At 43.7% G+C, this 17862-nt stretch overlaps 2 protein-coding genes and 2 pseudogenes across 2 annotated transcripts; 2 read left to right on the top strand and 2 right to left on the bottom strand.

Annotated features, from left to right (window-relative positions):
- Window positions 1-2558: 2558 nt before the first annotated feature.
- Window positions 2559-6794, bottom strand: LOC136525659 (signal peptide peptidase 1-like; annotated as a pseudogene).
- A 68-nt stretch (window positions 6795-6862) lies between these two features.
- On the bottom strand, window positions 6863-9532 carry LOC136525658 (26S proteasome non-ATPase regulatory subunit 12 homolog A-like; annotated as a pseudogene).
- Window positions 9533-9976: 444 nt separating this feature from the next.
- On the top strand, window positions 9977-14393 carry LOC136528418 (uncharacterized). The gene is made up of 8 exons (XM_066521374.1): window positions 9977-10318; window positions 10695-10913; window positions 12644-12710; window positions 12828-12982; window positions 13206-13251; window positions 13497-13578; window positions 13656-13735; window positions 13982-14393. Exons 1-8 carry the CDS (start codon window positions 10284-10286, stop codon window positions 14141-14143), a joined length of 846 nt encoding a protein of 281 aa, XP_066377471.1. The 5' UTR covers window positions 9977-10283; the 3' UTR covers window positions 14144-14393.
- Window positions 14394-15124: 731 nt separating this feature from the next.
- Window positions 15125-17447, top strand: LOC136528869 (exocyst complex component EXO70B2-like). Its single transcript, XM_066521867.1, has one exon. It carries the CDS (start codon window positions 15356-15358, stop codon window positions 17153-17155), a length of 1800 nt encoding a protein of 599 aa, XP_066377964.1. The 5' UTR covers window positions 15125-15355; the 3' UTR covers window positions 17156-17447.
- The last annotated feature ends 415 nt before the right edge of the window (window positions 17448-17862 follow it).

Below are 17862 nucleotides of genomic sequence, written 5' to 3'. Positions count from 1 at the left end.
GGAAGATTACACGGCGTCGAACACTAAATTACACCGGGATTTAAAGTTACATGGTTAAGAGCAACCTAGTACAACCAAGGCTTACTCCAGAAGTTGGGATAGACGAGGGCAATGGAGAAACAACAAGATAATGATTATCCAAAACATGGCGTATGACCAACAGATCCAGAAACAGGAGACTGAGATGTAAAACATCGTTAACCCTAAGACCAAACTAACCAACGGTAGACTTGAGCTTCTTTGAAAACCAGATCCCTTCTTCTCAGATTACACCATCACCTCTGTCAGACGAACCTAGTTCCACAATGATGGCTGGATCTCTTAGCTCTACTTCGAATTCAAGAGGGACAAGGATGAAGGAGAAGAGCAAGGACCAAGGGCATCTTATAGTGGCGAACGTAGATAGGGCGCAGCACACCGGAAGTGGAGACAACATGGATGGGATACACTGCTGGTTCACGCTGTGGGGATACAGCCAGCCATGGCGTGCTTCCTACACAAGCGAGCGGAGGGGGGGATAAAGGAGAGGAGAGAGGGTTCGCTCGATTAGGGAGGCGTGCGGGCGGCCTTGTCCCCAAAAGAAGAAAGAAGGGAGGGGGTCCAGTATGAGGACGAGGGCGAGTATCAAAAGCAGACCGGAGGCTAGGAAAAGTAGAGGCGCACAGTGCATGAGGACGGCGAGTGCGGCATGATGTCGTGGCCATGCGAGGACAAGGTGCTAATGGGCTCGACACCGACAGCGTCTACGGGGCACGTAGTGACAGCGACCCGACGTGCGTACTGTGGTGGAGCTGGGCACAGTGCCTGGGACTTGTTTGTAGTGTAAGTTCGGGCCCTATGCTTTTTTGCAGTCCTTACGCTGAGACAATCTGGCCGCCGCTGCTTTTTTGCTGTGTAAGTTTGGGCCCTCTACAGGATACTTGCGAAATTAGGTTACTACAACTGTCCAGTTGTGTTTGCGTCACTAGCATTTCTCTTCGTCGTGCTTACCTAATAATTAGATTATGCCATATATGCAGTGATGCTTCGGTTTCATTTGTTTGCTATAACTAGGTCTGTCTTTTCATATACATTAGGAGAGGCATTAAATGTGCCCACCTGCTTTCGAGCTAACAGGTTTCAAATTTACTGAGTGAATTTCTGCATGTAAATACCTTTTGTTCATTTATCTGTCCACTTGATTACTGATAGTAAACTCTTGTATACAAAGAGAATAAGGCATTACATGTGTTGCTAATACTATGGTTCTGGATGTGGCATCATGTCTCCAAATTTACTGGTAGTGAATTCCTATATGTAAATACCTGTTGTCCATTGATCTATCCACATGTGTTGTTAATACTATGGTCCTAGACGTGGCGATATGTTTTCAAATTTACTGAGTGAAGTTCTGCATGTGAATACCTTCTGTTCATTTATGTATGTACTTATTTACTGATAGTTAATTCTTGCATGTAAAGAGAAAAGGCTGATAGTCAATTCTTGTATACAATGGGAAAAGGGCATTGCATGTTCTGGACGTGGCGTCCTATTTTCAAATTTACTGGTAGTAAATTGCTGCATGTAAATACCTATTGTTCAATTATCTGCCCACTTGCTCCATTCAATGTCAGTGGCGGGTGGACGGTGGGGGTAGAAATTAGTGACATGACCGCTTACAGCCTAGTAGATGGCTTCAGTACATGCTGTTCATTTATTCATCTGCTGCATTCAATGTGCATGCACCTACTTGGTTGAGTTGGTTCTGCATGGATGGATAACATGGTCATGCATCTAGGCCGTGCAGTTTTTATCCAACGTACCACTCAAATGAAGTTTACGTGGACACGCTGGGAGGCCGCCGATTCGGCGTGCCTTCGTATCTTTAATGGATGGGATTGGGAGAAGAGACAGGAGGGACAGCTCGTTTGCTGAGTTACCACTAGTCCCGGCCCTCGTGGCGCTCCTGGTTTCCCCTGTTCGTGTACCTCCAGGCTCCGGTGGTCCACCATCACCCTACTACCCTACCTCATGGTGACAGTTCGTTTGAAACTTGTAAATTTTGAAAAGTTATTAAATTGCCCTCCATTTCTTTTCTTTACAGAAACAAAAATGGTGCGAAGTTTTTAAAACTGTCACCGTGAAAGATAAAAGTTAGCTGGATTTGAATTAGCTTGACCTGCACGCTCGAACCGTAGGCTTGCAAGCTACTGCTAAGCCCAATTAATCGCCACGTATGGACCACTAAATCAACCGGCAAAGTGATCCTACTTTGTACGTAATCAATGCGATCTGATCTGCTACGATGTAACGGACTAACGGATCATGTCATTAATGCGTCGGCCCAATCAGAGTTCTGGTGAATTCCTTAACGAATCAGGAGCACGTCAGGACATCGCAAGTAAGATCTTTTTTCCCTCATTTTCCACTCTCCAGTCCAGGCCAAATAATCCGCAAAGTGAAAAAAAACTTGTATCATGTTGAACCATTTCTAAGTTCTTAAGTAAGCCGACCCGGTACTAGAGGTCATCAAGCCCGTTTAGCTGTCAGACGACCTTACACGTAAACTGTTTGTCCTGTCCTTTTACCTCCGGAACTAAATCCTGCTAGAATGCTAGTCCACCTTTTTGTTGCCTTTGGAACTATCATCATCTTGCTCTTCTTCCGCACCGCCTTCCTCTGCCTCAACTTTTGACTCGTCAAACTCCAGCAGCTGCATTTGTAAGAAATGTGGTCAGAACTCAGAAGGGCCTGCATTCTGATACATATTTTATGACAGGCCTACTTTTGTGGGAAACAAAAAGGATAAAACTTTGCAAAGCCCCCCCCACACACAAAAGATGGTACAAAAATGGAACAAACGACCAAGAGATGGAAGTACAGACCGCCATCAACATTCTTGAGTTCAACCATCAACAAATGTAATAGTAATAGTTAATACCAACTCAGCATAAGGACAAGTTCTCCATGACTAACAGCAGTTCTGATAAGTACAGGTACCCAAATGTACAAATGAAAGGGCCATACGGTGCCTGAGTAAGTCAGATAGTCCAAGTGAAGCAATCAGATTGCGAAACAAGAGCTATTTGTATTCTTTAAAAGACACTAGTTTTACACACAATACCAATCTGTAGTAACTGTTCTAAGAAGTTTATTTTTGCCATGAGATCCTTTTCTTGCATGCGCAGCACTAGTTTTTAAGATGTGACATTGTTTTGTAGTAACAGCTAAGAGACAAGCATCAACCAAGTAGAAAATTCAGGAACACAATTAGGCCCATCCAAAGAAACATATTTACTGTGTCTAATAGGACATCTTTTATTGAACTTTTATGCTACTCGGTGTCTAAGAGGACATCTTTTATTTAACTTTTATGCTACTCAAAGTTCAAGGCAAAGGATGAGTTAAGAGGCTAAACAAAACTTTTTCTTTGGAATGGTAGCCGCAGTAAGTATTTAGAATCTGACCTGTTTCACTTCTCCATACCATAGACTGGGAACAGCGATGAAACCGATCACACCAGGAACGAGGTATAGTAGAGCAGGCTGCAATAAACCCCAAAAATAATCGTAGTACTAATATTGGCGGGATGACAGAAACAAGGGGAAACAAGATAATGTAAACCTGAGTAACAGAACTCACCTGTGCAGCTTAAAGCCAGTTCATTACAATGATGGTCACCAGCACACCGACAGCATATCCCAAAAATGAACTGCTGAAGTAACGGTTCTTGATACCTCTTGAGACATCAAAGCGCAAGGCAAGTGCAACAAATATACCTGGAAGCAAAAGCACAAACACATATTATTTGCTTAATGACTTGGAAACTGTCTAAATTCATATTCAAATATCACCTTTTTTGTATGCAACTTGAATCAATTGAAATTATAGTTTCTGTTGATACATATTGTGTGGTTCTCCAGAGGCCAGGAATGGACACAAATATTGGTTATATTGGCTAACCTAAGGCTACATGCAACAAGATGGTCTAAAAGTATATCTGAGCATGGACCTAGCAGTATGGTTCAGAGCAGGATCTCAATCCAGCAGAACCAATTCGTCGCAACATTGATTCTCTATCAAGTGCTATAAAGAATACATAGATACCAAAAGTAACCCATATCACAAATATAAAATTCTAATCAATCCCCATGAATCAACAAAAGCAAGAGCTCCATTGATACAACATATCAGTAAATGCCACTTATAGACATTCTAACAATGTTCCAACATATAATAGTTTAGTACAGATAATCAATCATGTAGAACAAATTTGGCACTTGACACTCCTACAGAGGCTGATATTACCGTTCAATAGGGGGGATCCGCATCACTGAAAAGTAGAATATAACATAGCATAAGGAAAGAAATTTTTATTACTAACCAAGTATTACAATGTCACCAAGGCCAAGCATGGAGAACGGTCGTGCAGCATCTGCAGTTGGAAGCAGAAGCTGTACATAACCAAGAAAAGCTAGATCAGCTGAAGCATCAAGATGAGAAAATGGAACAAACTGACAATGGTATTAACAAAGACCAAGTTCAGTAGGAAAGAGCACCGACCTTTATCGGAGCATCAAAAGATTTAGCCACACTGACCATAACTGGAGTGAAGAACACCCAGAAAATATCATGCATAAAAAGTCCACCCTAGAAATGGAAAAGGAAAAATGCATTTACATATGAATAGATGAAAGAGAATGTTTCAGTGGCACTCAAAATGCAAGGGCCTAGCCCCAATTACTTCAGAACTATTAATCTACTAGACACCAGACAAAGGTTCCATATTTTAATATTCATTACATAATATGATCACCAATTCAAAGCTTGCTAAGAAAAACTATTTTTTCCCAAAGTTTAATAAATATATGACAAAGTGCATGCTAAAAAAACCCATCGAATTAAATTAAATTTACCAATATGGTGACACAGCTAGGACAGATATTGCAGTCAAACAAATGTTTTTTGTCAATACAGGGGAAGAAACAACAGATAGCATGATCTGAATTTTGATTATAAAGTATAATTATTGAAGTGTTAGAAAATATATTGAACTGTCATGAAGATAGGGGCACAATACAATTTGAAAAGAATAAGAAATTGTACACATTTAAATCCACATACGGACAACAAGCGATACTTTTAGCTTCCTATAGTGCATAGGAGGTAGCCCCTTTCATAGACAAATAAAGTAAAGATATGTTAAGGCCAGATGATCCGTAATAAATCATAGATATATAAAATGTTACAGTAGTGACTATGATAGTGCAGAGATAACAAAATAAGGATAGGTTTGTGACTGAAATAATGAGGATGTGTTTTTAGAAATTATAACAGAAAATAGAAATATATAGGGTTCAGGCCAAATCAAGAAAAAATTGGGAAAACCCTTACCAAGAGAATGGTTCTAGTTTTAAATGATCCCAATGACAGCATCTCAATCTCCTGCGAAATTGAAGTGTTAAGGTTCTGGGAAACTAAAAACTGATGGCGTACCCAGTGCAGAGAGCTCCTGCTCTGTGCGGGGTCTAGGAAAGGATGTTAGTGGCAAGCCTTACCCTCGCCTGTGCAATGCGAGGAGACCGCGACTCGAACCCGGGACCTTCCGGTCACAGGCGGTAAGACTCTACCGCTTGCACCAGGCCCGCCCTTCAGTAAACTAAAAACTGGTGCGTAAAACAAATCAAATGATTTTAGCTTTTATTCCATAATCTTTAGTAATGTATATTAATGTTAAACCATGCAAACAAACCTGAATATAGAAAGCCAATCCCAGAACATTGTTTGCAAGCCAATGCTTCTTTGACAAATACCACAAGCAAAAGAAAAATCCAGGTACTAAAGCAACAATCTGGGACTTTGTGAACTCCACCGAGAGCGCTGAATTAAGAAATTCATGGGCTTAAACCATCTTCAAGAATAAAGATTATAAAGGGAGGCTACTGGCATAGTTAAATCCAATGCCCCTTGTCCTTGTTCTGAATTAAGAGTCTAAGACTCATACGAAATCAAATATCAAATGCAAAGGTTGTATTAACAGTTAACACCATGACAGTCATTGTAATTGAAATTGAAATCTTGTAATAAGTCTATTTCTGAGGGAGAAATGGAAGCTTCTATATCCATAAAAATGCTGTAAACAAAGAATATACATCCATGCTAGTATTTAGAGTTTCTAATGTCACAAAAATGGAAGATTACATATCCACATGGAGAAATATCATTTTATTCATAGCAAGGTTTTTTCTTTTATAACCATTCATAGCAAGGTTGGAGTCAACGGTGAAAAAGCTCCAGTTCATTCAGTACACAAAATAATATAGAAACTCTTAGTCACCGGTCACCAAAATTTTTTAAATGTGCAGCAGTACCTAAAATACAATCAAATAGTGCTCTAAAATAGCACTGAAAACATAGGTGTAGTAATATTTCAAGATCTGCATAACTACATCAACAAGACTAAGCACCAAAGAAAGGGAGTCAGGATCATACAGTGGATAAATGGAGCCCAACGGATAAGTGGAACCCGCCAGACGATGAGATTATCATTCCACTCTTTTGGAAGAAAACGTTTTATAGAAGGAAGCAGTGTTGCACTGCATAAGAAGGGCCTCATAAGTACGGCACATAAACCCTTAACATGTCTGCAAAAGCTGTTCCAAGAAAAAATGGACTTACGAGAGAGCAACAATGCCTAGAATGAAAAAGTAGGCAGTGAGCATAGCGTTGACCACAATTACTGGATTTGTCCACCGATCCATCTTGATCTCAAACAGCAGCGGGATGTCCAGGATGATAACCTTGCATCCTTTCATCCATAGTTTTGCTATCTCCCATATTATGCCAAGACTGGGAAAAAACAAAACTAATTAGTCAAGATGGATTAGTTATCATGGTTATTATTGGTTATGACCACGTTGGTATTTTTTGATACGCAGTTATTATTGGTATACTTAGAGCCTATGACCACTTTAGGCATAGAAAGCCAAATCGTGATCAGGCACCTATGGCCCATGTCTAACCAATAATAAACAAAAATTGCGTGGATCCCTAAACTCAAAAATTGCATACTTAGAAAACCAAATCACGAATAAAAATTGTGTGGATGCAATAAAAGCTTTTCCCAATTTCAGATGACACCTGACAATCAAATAGCACGCCAGTAGTGCATTAAAGATTGAGAAGCATCACATACCGAATCATCAGTTCATAGTAGACGCGCTTCAATTCTAGTAGGGATGGAATGTCTGCAGGAGCATCCTAAACAATATTGTCCCCTTCCTTTGGTTTTTTTCCCCTTCAATGGGTCTGCTTCAAATACTCTAGCACTAATTTTCCTTGATAAAATTTGTGCTCTGACATAATCTTGCCGATCTAGGCATAGCCGGACCTGTGACAACAATAATAGAAAGTTTTGCATAAATCAGCATTTTAGTAAGAATACAAAGTGCTTAACATAATAGATTGCCATAATACCTGGTCAAGAATAAAAGCAATTTTTCCTGTCTTGGCCATGGAACCAAATGTTTCGACCTAATAAACAACTTGGTAGTAACAGTCATGGATGGTCAGAACCGACAAACAGTACTAAAGAATGATAGAAACATTGTCACATAATATGGAAGTACATGTCCTCAATTCTAGTGCAGTGCAAACTTACAGCAACTTCTTGCATCAAATCAGCAGCCTCGTCAATCTGTCCCTGCTCCTCTTTGATTTTAGTAAGTCTTTTGATCAATCTTGCTCTCTCTATCTCAATATAAATCTGCAGATGAACAACTGTCAGATTACACACATAAAAACAAGGAATCTTAAAAGGAATAAAAAATCATCAAGATGGAAAATTCTCACTTTGCCAGCAGAGACGCTGCTCAGTGTTTTGATTAGCTCGATGCGTGTGTCAATCTCTAGTGTCAAATCAATGTAGTCCATTGCTTTCTGAACCATAGCAGTTATGGCCTGCGATAAACAGAAGTGACAGCAATATAAGTGGATAGTAAACAAAACAGTAGCAAGTGGCATACATGGTTAGCGTTCCTTTCTATATGCTTATCAATTTATAGGTAAACAAATAGCCAAAGATGACTTATGAATCTGCAAAAACAAGATAAATAGTTAGAGTAATGCTTTGGTACAGCATAGGCTCCCATTTGAAAGCAAGTAATAAAGAACTACTTATATTATACTTAATAGATTGATCTAAAGTGTTCTGGTCATGGGCAAAACATTGCTCAAGATGATTGTGAATAAGACTCAAGAACTGGCAACTGTATATCCAAGCAACTAAAGGTCAAAGCAAAATGTTGCAGATAAAGATTTCACATTGTGGTTGTTCAACAATGAATAGGAACAATGCAAACTCCAGAAGTGCAATTATTCGCTGATGCTAAGAAAATAAGTACCCTAACGAACAACCAAATGGATAACAGTTCAAGCGAATTGCATCAACATACATCTAGACATCACTATGGCCATGGATGAGAGCATTCAGATTGCACACATAGTGCAATCTAAGGAATGTAAAGCAAAAAATAGTAAGCACATCATGCGCATGCTTCATAGTCAACGCGGAAGAATGGTGAGTGGCATTGCATTTAAAGGAAAACCAGTCAGCATTGTTAAATAGAACTAAATCATCAAAAAACAAAAACACAAAATGTTCTGAAAATCAATGGCCGCTGCAAGCAGAAAGAATGTATAAAAGTAAGAAATCATGTATTTCTAGCTTTCTTAATAATTACAACTGCATGAAATATTTATTGGATGGATAAACCATACTCCCACCAACCACTATATTAGTTTAAACAGGCAACTTCGATTCAGAAAGCTTTCTCAAGTACAGTTTCTTTTAACAGACAAGAGTTCAACAGATGTTTTGGGGTCAATACCTCGAACCAACACCAAAAGTACAACAAAGTTATAGTAGTAAAATACTTCAGTAGTGCGTTATGCAGCGAAAATTTGAAGCCTAAAGGCCGCTCTGCCTTCGTACAAGCAAACTAATTACTAAAGCACCTCCAAAGGGTCTCATACACATATACTAATTACAGAAACCAATCGAAGATGTAAGAGCAAGGCGGTGAATACTCGAGACCCGAACCTGCTTAAGCTGGCCTCTCCTCTTGGAGAGGAGAACGATCTGGTCATTGAGCGTCTTCCACGCGCCGGCCTTGTAGCAGAGCTCGACGATGTCGATGACGGCCTTCCGCGTGCTGGCGACATCGCCGGCCAGCCTCATCTGCTTCTCGACGTTTAGGAGCGACTCTATCGCCGCATCGAGGTTGGTGTTCCGTACCTTCGTTGCCACAGCGTCGGTGGGCGTCGCCTCCTATGCGCGGGCCTTCATCAGCGGCGGCCCGCGTCGGGGTAGGAGAGGAAGAGGGTGAGGTACCACCAGATCCAGGCGCCGAGTTTCGTCGCCGCCGCCGCCGACGGAGAGGAAGAGGCAGGTAGGGTTTCGTTGACCACACACGGACCGGCGGGACGAGGCAGCGCCGGGGGAGAACAGGGGCTCGGACGCGGCCGCGGACACTGGTGTTGGACGGCGCACCATGGCGCCGTGCCGGGGAACGCCGCTGCGCCGCGCACAGGGTGCGGGGAGCCTCGGCGGTGGCGACGAGGAGCGAGGGAGAGAGCGAGAGCGAGAGCGCGGAGAGGAGACAGAGCGCACGGAGAGGAGAGAGAGGAGGGGAGGAATGGAGGTGGGGACGGGGATGGGATGAGAACCGGAAATGAGGACTGGATGGGGCCATGGTGCACACAAATCGACGATGCATGCATGCAAAGCGAGGACGGCCCCAGCAGTATGGATGTACGCGTTAGGCACCGGCCATGCATGTCACCTGTTACTGCCTCACTTGACCAGTCGAGACGCGTTTCATATGAGCCGTAGAATTTCGATCTAACGTACTAAATTAAAAGAACTGACATGGACATCTAAAAGGCCGCCAATTCGGCGTGCCTTCGTATCTTTAATACTTGAGTCGTTGCACCCTGTCTTCCATATGGGCTTCAGGTTGGAGTTATTTACCCGCACCCTGCCATCCGATGACCAAACCGTCCACAGCCAACGGGCCCTGCCGTTTCTCTACTCTCGGGTCCGTTCCCGGCGCGACGCAGGACGCACACCGCCTCCCTCCTCCCGCTTCGTCCCGCGCTAGGGTCCCGCTCTCAGACGCCCTGGTGCTCGCCTCCGCCAGCGAGGCGTAGATCCCTCTTCCCTGCCCTCCTCGGCCGACGCAAGCGCTGGCCCGCCGGCGCCGGCCTCAACACCTGCTGGCCTACTGCCTGGCGCCGGGGTTCCGATGCCAGGACACCGCCCTGAAGCCCCCAAGCCTGGGTAACCTCTCTTCCTCCTGTATGGAGTACCTCAGGGCCGCATGCTGTGAAATTCATGTGTTCCAAACAGGCCCTAATAGGGCTACTCCCTTCGTGATGATTGCCCGTGCCGATTTTAGTTGCTGTTTACTGCCATCTCGGTGCCAGTTTAAATAAATTGATGCTAATCTGTTGTCCGATGGTTCGCAGCTGCTGTCAGTCTATTAGATATGATCACTGCATTGAACTAGATTTATTCTTTTAGAAAAGATTGAACTAGATTTATTACCTTTTCCACCACGAACTAGATTTATTACCTAATGTCATTGCTAATATACACTGCAGTGAATTGTTTTGAAGTTCCTTTGCAAAAATTGAATGGCAATTTCCTTCCACAGGCCACCTTCACCGGGGCATATTGTCAAATCAATGATGGGATCGGCAGACGAGTGGGCGTTTGGATGGGAGCCGTGGACAGCACCGGCATTGGAGGACCTGCTCCCGCAGCTCTCCTGTGAGGAGCAGGTACGGTTGCAGAACCGCTTGCGCGAACACGAGCGTGTCGTGAAGCGGTGGAACAAGAATTCTCCTCCATTATTTGACGTGTACACAGAAGGGTACGTCCTGCCCACCTGAAACAATCCCTCTCCCCCTTTCACCTCTGAAGCGGCTGCAGTCTGAAATAGGTTCACTCCCAAATTGAATTGAAGAGTTCAGGTACTCTTAAGTACAGATTTAGTTATGCTTCAACTTTAGCGGTCCCAGTCACTGAGTTACATCGAACAGGGTTAGATCCCTGCCATAGATGTTTTGACAATTGGAAATGCTTGCTATCAATTGGAAAACCCGAAGAGGAACTTGGTGCAGACAATTGGGAACGCTTACCAGTTCCTACATTAAGACTGTTGATTGAAAGTAGAACAAGCATATTCAGATACCTCTTATTGCAGCATATCGAAAGTTCGGAATACGAACCAAGTTATACAAGTCCAACTGAGGTATTGAACTTACGATTGGAAGTAAATTCAGTTACATGGTCCATGTGTGTGTTCTGTTAAGAAAATTGGAATGACACAAACTTTCCTGCGCCGTGTTATGTGCTTTGGAGCTTTAGGGATCGGGCCTGTAAAACCTGGAAGCAACAAAGTTGCAGACCAATACTAGACCTAGAAGAAAGCAGTAATTAACTTAAATATCTTATGCTATAGTGTGTTAAAGACTGCAGTTAAGTTTGATTATGCAATATCCGCTTGCACATAGCACAGATAGATCTATTTACAAGTCAATGAAAAGTTTCCTTAGAGTCGCAGCCCAAACAAAGTGTCATCCTGTTTAGTGCCCCTTTGGGTTCAAATGAAAAAAAAATCGTTCATATAACTCTGCTTTGTTGGGCTGTGTTGTAATGACAGCATGTGTCTGATGACAACTGCAGTTGAAGGGAAACCGATGTCCAGGGGCAGAACCAGGATTTAGAAATTTAGGGGTGGGGTGTTAATATTTGCCTAGAAAAAGTTATTCTTACCAATGACTTTGGAGCAGTGACTCATGATCTGTCTATCCAATAGTTAGGCACTCTTCATGAATTGAGCTTCTTCACCATTATATTCTAAAATGTGGAACTAAGGAATCCGGTCTAAAATAATGCCTTTTACATTCTATATGGGTTAGGGGATTGATTGAGAGTTATACCAGCCGCCGCAGCAGTGAGCATACGTTTCTTGAGAGCATATGGCTTTGTGCAATCACAAGGCCCTACGAGGTTGAGCAGCCGCTGGTGGCAAGAGCATGGTCATTGGGCTTCGCGGGAGGCGGCAGCAACATGTTGTACTCGACGAGAATAGAGGAAGTTGAAAAATGATGAAACAGCGAGATGCCGAGATGGCTGCCTGCTTGTATTTTGTTCAGTGTGGGAAAGGACCTGCCTAACACACTATTAGATTGGGCTTGTTAACATATTGTACTGAGAAATGTTTTTTCAAGACACAAACCTTATGTTTTTTCTTCCATGCATCAATTGAGGAAGTCCTAAGGAATAAGTTGTGAAACTATATATGATAGTCTCTGATGTGACTGAGTGAGTGACAGCCAATTGCCCTTATGATTCTTGCTCACCATCACAACATCCACAAGCTTGTTGTTACCAAATTCTGAAGCTTTCTTATTGTGTCTGGAGAATTGGGTTATGGAAAGGTGTGATATTACCCATCAGGTCCAGTTTTGTTGATAATATGGTTTACGGAGAAGATTTGTTTGCACTCAATAAGGGAGCACAGTGGATTTATTTATGTATTTTTGTGCGTACATTGAACACTAATTGATCAAATTTCTCCAATTGCGTTCGATGTAGGGAGCGTGGCAGCTTCATCATCCGCCATGTCCGCTATGCTCTCCACCATTACAATGCCAAACACCCAGTATGTCCATTTTACTTCATTCAAGTAGGAAGTCAATTATTCCTTATCAATTTCATTGCAATTTGTTCCAGTCCCAAGCTGCATGACATGACGTATATAATCGATCTTTGCCTGCAGGGTGAAGAGTTTGGTGCTGTGAAGCCTCTGATGGAATCTTGCGTGCGTTTCAAGGGCCAGATGTGGTACCATGTCAACTTCTGGGCTCGCTGCCGCAACAGCAAAAAGACCAAGCGCTTCTTTGCTGAGGTGCACTACAAGCCACCCGCCAGTCAGCCTGATCGGGAGGCCGTATCTTATCGTGGATTATTTACTGCTGGCTGGTTTGGTGTGAGAGAAAAACACTGTTCCCGGCTGGAAATTTACGATCGTTTACGAGCAAGCGAACAGGCTGAGTAACATTGTTCAACTCCCAGGAGCTAAGAAGCCACTCAGCAGCAGCTCTGTCTGCTCAGACCTGCCATTTCCAGCCCCAGAAGCTGAGAAGCCATCAAGCAGCAGCTCTGTCTGCTCAGACCTGCCATTTCCAGCCCCAGAAGCTGAGGTCCAGTTTAGTTCCAGAAAATTTTGCCAAATTTTTCAGATTCTCCGTCACATCGAATCTTTGGACGCATGCATGAAGCATTAAATATAAATAAAAAATAAAACTAATTACACAGTTTAGACGAAATTTACGAGACGAATCTTTTAAGCCTAATTAGACTATGATTGGACATTAATTATCCAATAACAACGAAACGTGCTACAGTGTATTTTGCAAAATTTTTCGCCAACTAAACAGGCCCTGAGAAGCCATCTAGCAGCAGCTCTGTCTGCTTGGACCTACCATTTCGAGTCCCCGTTCCCATAGTTGAAGCATGCATCATCATCGGTATGTGAATTTCTTTCTCTTTCCTGTTAACTGCTCTGTACGGTATGATTGATTTTAACCTGCATGCATGGTTTCAGAAGAGCCTCTTGGCCGGTACAGGAAGAGCTGCGCATTCTGTCGTGGGTACATGGACATTTTGCACCCCAAGGGTGATAAGGCTGTGTTTAGTTCGCAAAATTTAGGAATTTGGCTACGGTAGCACTTTCGTTTTTATTTGATAATTAGTGTTCAATCATAAACTAATTAGGCTCAAAACGTTGATCTCACGATTTCTAACCAAACTGTGCAATTAGTTTTTTTTTCGTCTATATTTAATGCTCCATGCACGTATCGTAAGATTCGATGTGATGACTACTGTAGCACTTTTTGGGAATTTGGTTGGGAACTAAACAAGCACTAAGAGTTTGTTTGTGGAAACGACAAGGACCGGATAGGACAACTCCTCTTGCCGGGCATGATTACAGGGGTTAAGATGCCATTCACTTGCTGCCTGGACCTGCCCACTCCCAACAGTCAAGAGAAGGAAGGGAATTTGGAACTGGCCCCTGGGCGCTGCTGTGACTAATCAAGCCTGATGATAGCAGAGATTAATTTTTGTTCGTAGATGTTGTGTAAATGTCCTGCCAAGTATGGATAGAGTCGTACCAATGTTTAAGAGCTTGGTAAAAACCCACGGTACAAATGGATTAGGATTAGAATTCCTCACTTTTCTTTTCATCGAGTCTTTTACAACAAATCTAACTCACAAGTGTGCTACGAGTATTATCGTACAAGATGAGTACGGATATAAAGTCTTGCGAGTACGGATATAAAGTCTGAAGACAGCCAACAGTGTAGGCTACTGGTTGCTGGCCGCCGCTGCAGCAGCCACCCAAAAAGCAGCTACGGCCACAGCACAGCCGCAATTTATGTACTCGCTGTCGAGAATTGTGTTTTTTTTTTTTTTTTTTTGACGGAGGGAGTATGGATATAGAAATTTTATCCAATGAAATTTACCGTACTCTACCTGTACCTTACTCAACCGTTGTCATCCACTCATCCCTACCTCGGTTCCCAGAGGCCAGAACCCCACAACCCACACTAGCGCGAAACTTCGGCAAACCACGTGCTATACCTTCAGTTTATTTTATTTTTTGACAACAACGTGCTTGACAAGGCGCTTGCACACTAGCGCGAAACTTCGGCAAACCACGCGTGCCACCTTTGTGCGTGTTCAGTTCGTGAAATTTGTGAATTTTGTTACTGTAGCACTTTTATTTTTATTTGACAATTAGTATTTAATCATGGACTAATTAGGCTCAAAACGTTCGTCTCATGATTTCTAATCAAACTATGTAATTAGTTTTTTTTTTACATTTAATGCTTCATACACGTATCATAAAATTCGATGTGATGACTACTATAGCACTTTTTGAAAAACTTTTTAGAAACTAAACGCAAAACGCAGCCCTGGTTGACAAGGCGCTTGAGATTTCGACGGTCTGCAAGACTTTGTTTATTTATTTATTTGCTACAAGTACGTCTCTCATCGATCCACGCGGAAGGTCGGAAGGACTATGCACAACGCGGTTCCTGCATTTGCTTGGCGTTTGCTAGGCCACAACTGCTACGCCATTGACCAGCCTCGCTGAGAAAATGACGCTCGCTCGATCGGCCACTAACTTGCTTCGCCTCACAAAAACGAAGTAACAATCGCCATTATTAGCAAAGTCATTATTAGCAAAGTTATCACTCGTAGCCGCGAGCTAGAGTCTGCTTACTGCAGACAGAATCGGAGATGGTGCAGTACGACGGCAGCACAGCGAGCATGCTGGCGGCGCCGGTGCCGGGGAGCCTCCCGCTGCGCACCTACCGCGATTCGATCCGTAGAGTCTCCGTCTCCGGCAGCCAGTGCAGGTCGGCGCTGCTGTTATTCACCTCGAGCAGCGACACTGAGGCGGGAGATGGAGCCTACTGCTGGTCGAGCGCGAGCTCCGCCTCCAGTCCGTGTCCGTCCTTGGATGCATGGGCCCGTTGCTCGCCCTTGTCCTCGTCCTTCTCCTCCGGCTGGGAGGCTGCAGAAGACCCTGATGGAGTCGAGGAGCTCCGCGCCATCGCGCTGCAGATGGTCCACGACGGCTACATGCAGGGCCTCATCCGAGCGTTCGGTGATGGTCGCTCCTCACCGGCACACCGCCGCGGTCTCGGCCCCGGCCTCAGAGAGAGCCTTTTGGGGAGCTGGTTCTCGGAGCTGGACGTGGAGTGGGTACTCAGTATCGGGAAAGGAGACCGGGAGCAGCTGCACCTGGAGGATGGATGCGCCTCCCTCCTGGATATGATGGAGAGGTGGATCAAAGCTCTCAAGACCATGGTGCAGGTGCTCTGCATCACGCAGCAGGAACTCCGCGCCAAGCGGCCGACCGTCGCCGTCGGCGGGGTCAGGAAGGCCATCTGGCACTTCATGCTGCTGGCCACCAGAAAAATGGACGAGCGCGAGCAGGAGGTGGCCCAGTTCGTGCGGTTCGCCGAGGCAAGCATCCTCAGGATGCTTGACTTCGTGGACGCCGTGGCTGACGCCGCTCTAAACGACGACCAGGCGCCGGAGACGCTCCCGGTGATGTTGCTGGTGTACACCTGCGTCGTGGATGACTCGCCGGCCGTCCTGGCCTTGTTCGAAGAGGCGTCCATGGCCAGCTCCATGTTCGACGCCATGAACTCTGTATTCCTACGGAAGATGAACAGGCTGAGCGATGCCATATGGAGCATGATGGAGAAGGTCAGATCTTCCTTCGTCACGGACGACAGCTGGAGAGTCTCATCGGCAGAGGCCGGTGGCGTCCACAAGACCACCAGGCTGATGATGAACTATATCATGCTGCTGTCGCGAAACGAACGTGCGCTCAGTCTCATCCTGCAGGACCAACAACAACACTTGTCTCATCAACCCGATTACTACTCAAGCTCGGTTGATATCCTCATCAAGGATATGATCTCTTGCTTGGAGAAGCAGCTGGAGAAGACATCAAATTTTATCTCCGACCCTGGATTGCGGTACATATTCTTGATGAACAACTGCAGCTTCATTTCGCAGAAGGTTTCGTCCTTGCTCCTGCCGTCCTGGACTCTGTTCGAAGATTACAAGATCGACAGGCCCAAAAAACGAGATCCCAGAGAAAGACCTCCCCCAATGGAAGATTACGTTAACCAGCCAGATCCAAATCTTCAGGAGCAAATAGAAACGGACTCAAATCTGGATGGCCTTCTCATGATCCAGAGCTTCATAGAAGCTTACCTCGACGCCTCTTGGGAGCCAGTGATGTCTTGCTTGTACCATGACATACCTCGCGGCTTCCTGAAGCTTGGCGGGAGGCTGGATAAATTCGAAGCAGAGTTCGATGAAACTTACAAGAAGCAAAAGCAGTGGAAGGTTCCAAACCCTGAGCTTAGGAAGAGATTGCGCAAAGCCATCGTTGAGAAAGTCATTCCAGGTTACAGCAAGTACTTTGCGGAGCGAACAGCCAAGGGGAAGAGCAATAGGCCACCCATCAACACTCCCCTTGAATTGGGGGAGCAGTTGGAAGAGCTGTTCGAAGGATGATTGGTGGTATTTTAATGGCGGATAATGGAACATGTTTTCATTGCTGTAGACTTGTGTAGTACATGTTGTTATTGTTTACTGTATTAAAAAAAAACAGGGGGCAATGTCTACTGTCAAATATTCTATAATCTTAGCAACTCCATTGATTGTAATCACTCGTTGGCATTATTGGCAAAACGATTATTTTGGGGGGAAGGCAGGCAGTGACAAAATGATTCATTTTCTGGTTGGTTCATTGAACTGGGCAAGGAATTGAACATTGGAATAAGAAAAGTTAACTGTCGCCCGGTAGAATTGGTACTGTAATTGAGATTCAAAGCTCATTTCTAGCTAAACTATTGTCAACTTTTTGTGACTTATTACAGATATAAACAAACCTTCCTAACTAGCGTTTCGTTCTACTTTACAATTTGGTGACTTATGGGTAAGCAAGCGGTACATCAACTGACGCGGAGCAGATCCCATTAATATTTGAGAGTAAAAAGAAGTCCCCACCCTCACTTTAAAAGTATGGAAATTACAAGAGTATCGAAAGAAATAATAAGATCAACAACATTGACTGTTAATGGTAATCTAATATCCTATATTAAATAAATTTTTGTGCAAAATACAATAGGTAGTTTGATTTAGGTGGGAAATGAAAAGGCAAAATACTTAAATAAAGAGTCAATGTAAAATACAATTAATACATATAAGCTGAGGATAAT

The sequence above is a fragment of the Miscanthus floridulus genome, chromosome 19 (genome assembly GCF_019320115.1).
Source record: "Miscanthus floridulus cultivar M001 chromosome 19, ASM1932011v1, whole genome shotgun sequence".
Taxonomy (NCBI): Eukaryota; Viridiplantae; Streptophyta; class Magnoliopsida; order Poales; family Poaceae; genus Miscanthus; species Miscanthus floridulus.
This window is presented reverse-complemented; position numbering and strand designations above follow the sequence as displayed.

Excerpts from the sequence above, each read along its gene's own strand:
- LOC136528418 (XM_066521374.1), top strand. The coding sequence starts at position 10,284 with ATGCCAGGACACCGCCCTGAAGCCCCCAAGCCTGG. Across the intron at positions 12,711-12,827 it reads ATTACAATGCCAAACACCCA|GGTGAAGAGTTTGGTGCTGT; the intron begins GTATGTCCATTT and ends CTTTGCCTGCAG. Across the intron at positions 13,736-13,981 it reads TGCACCCCAAGGGTGATAAG|TTTGTTTGTGGAAACGACAA; the intron begins GCTGTGTTTAGT and ends AAGCACTAAGAG.
- LOC136528869 (XM_066521867.1), top strand. The coding sequence starts at position 15,356 with ATGGTGCAGTACGACGGCAGCACAGCGAGCATGCTGGCGGCGCCGGTG.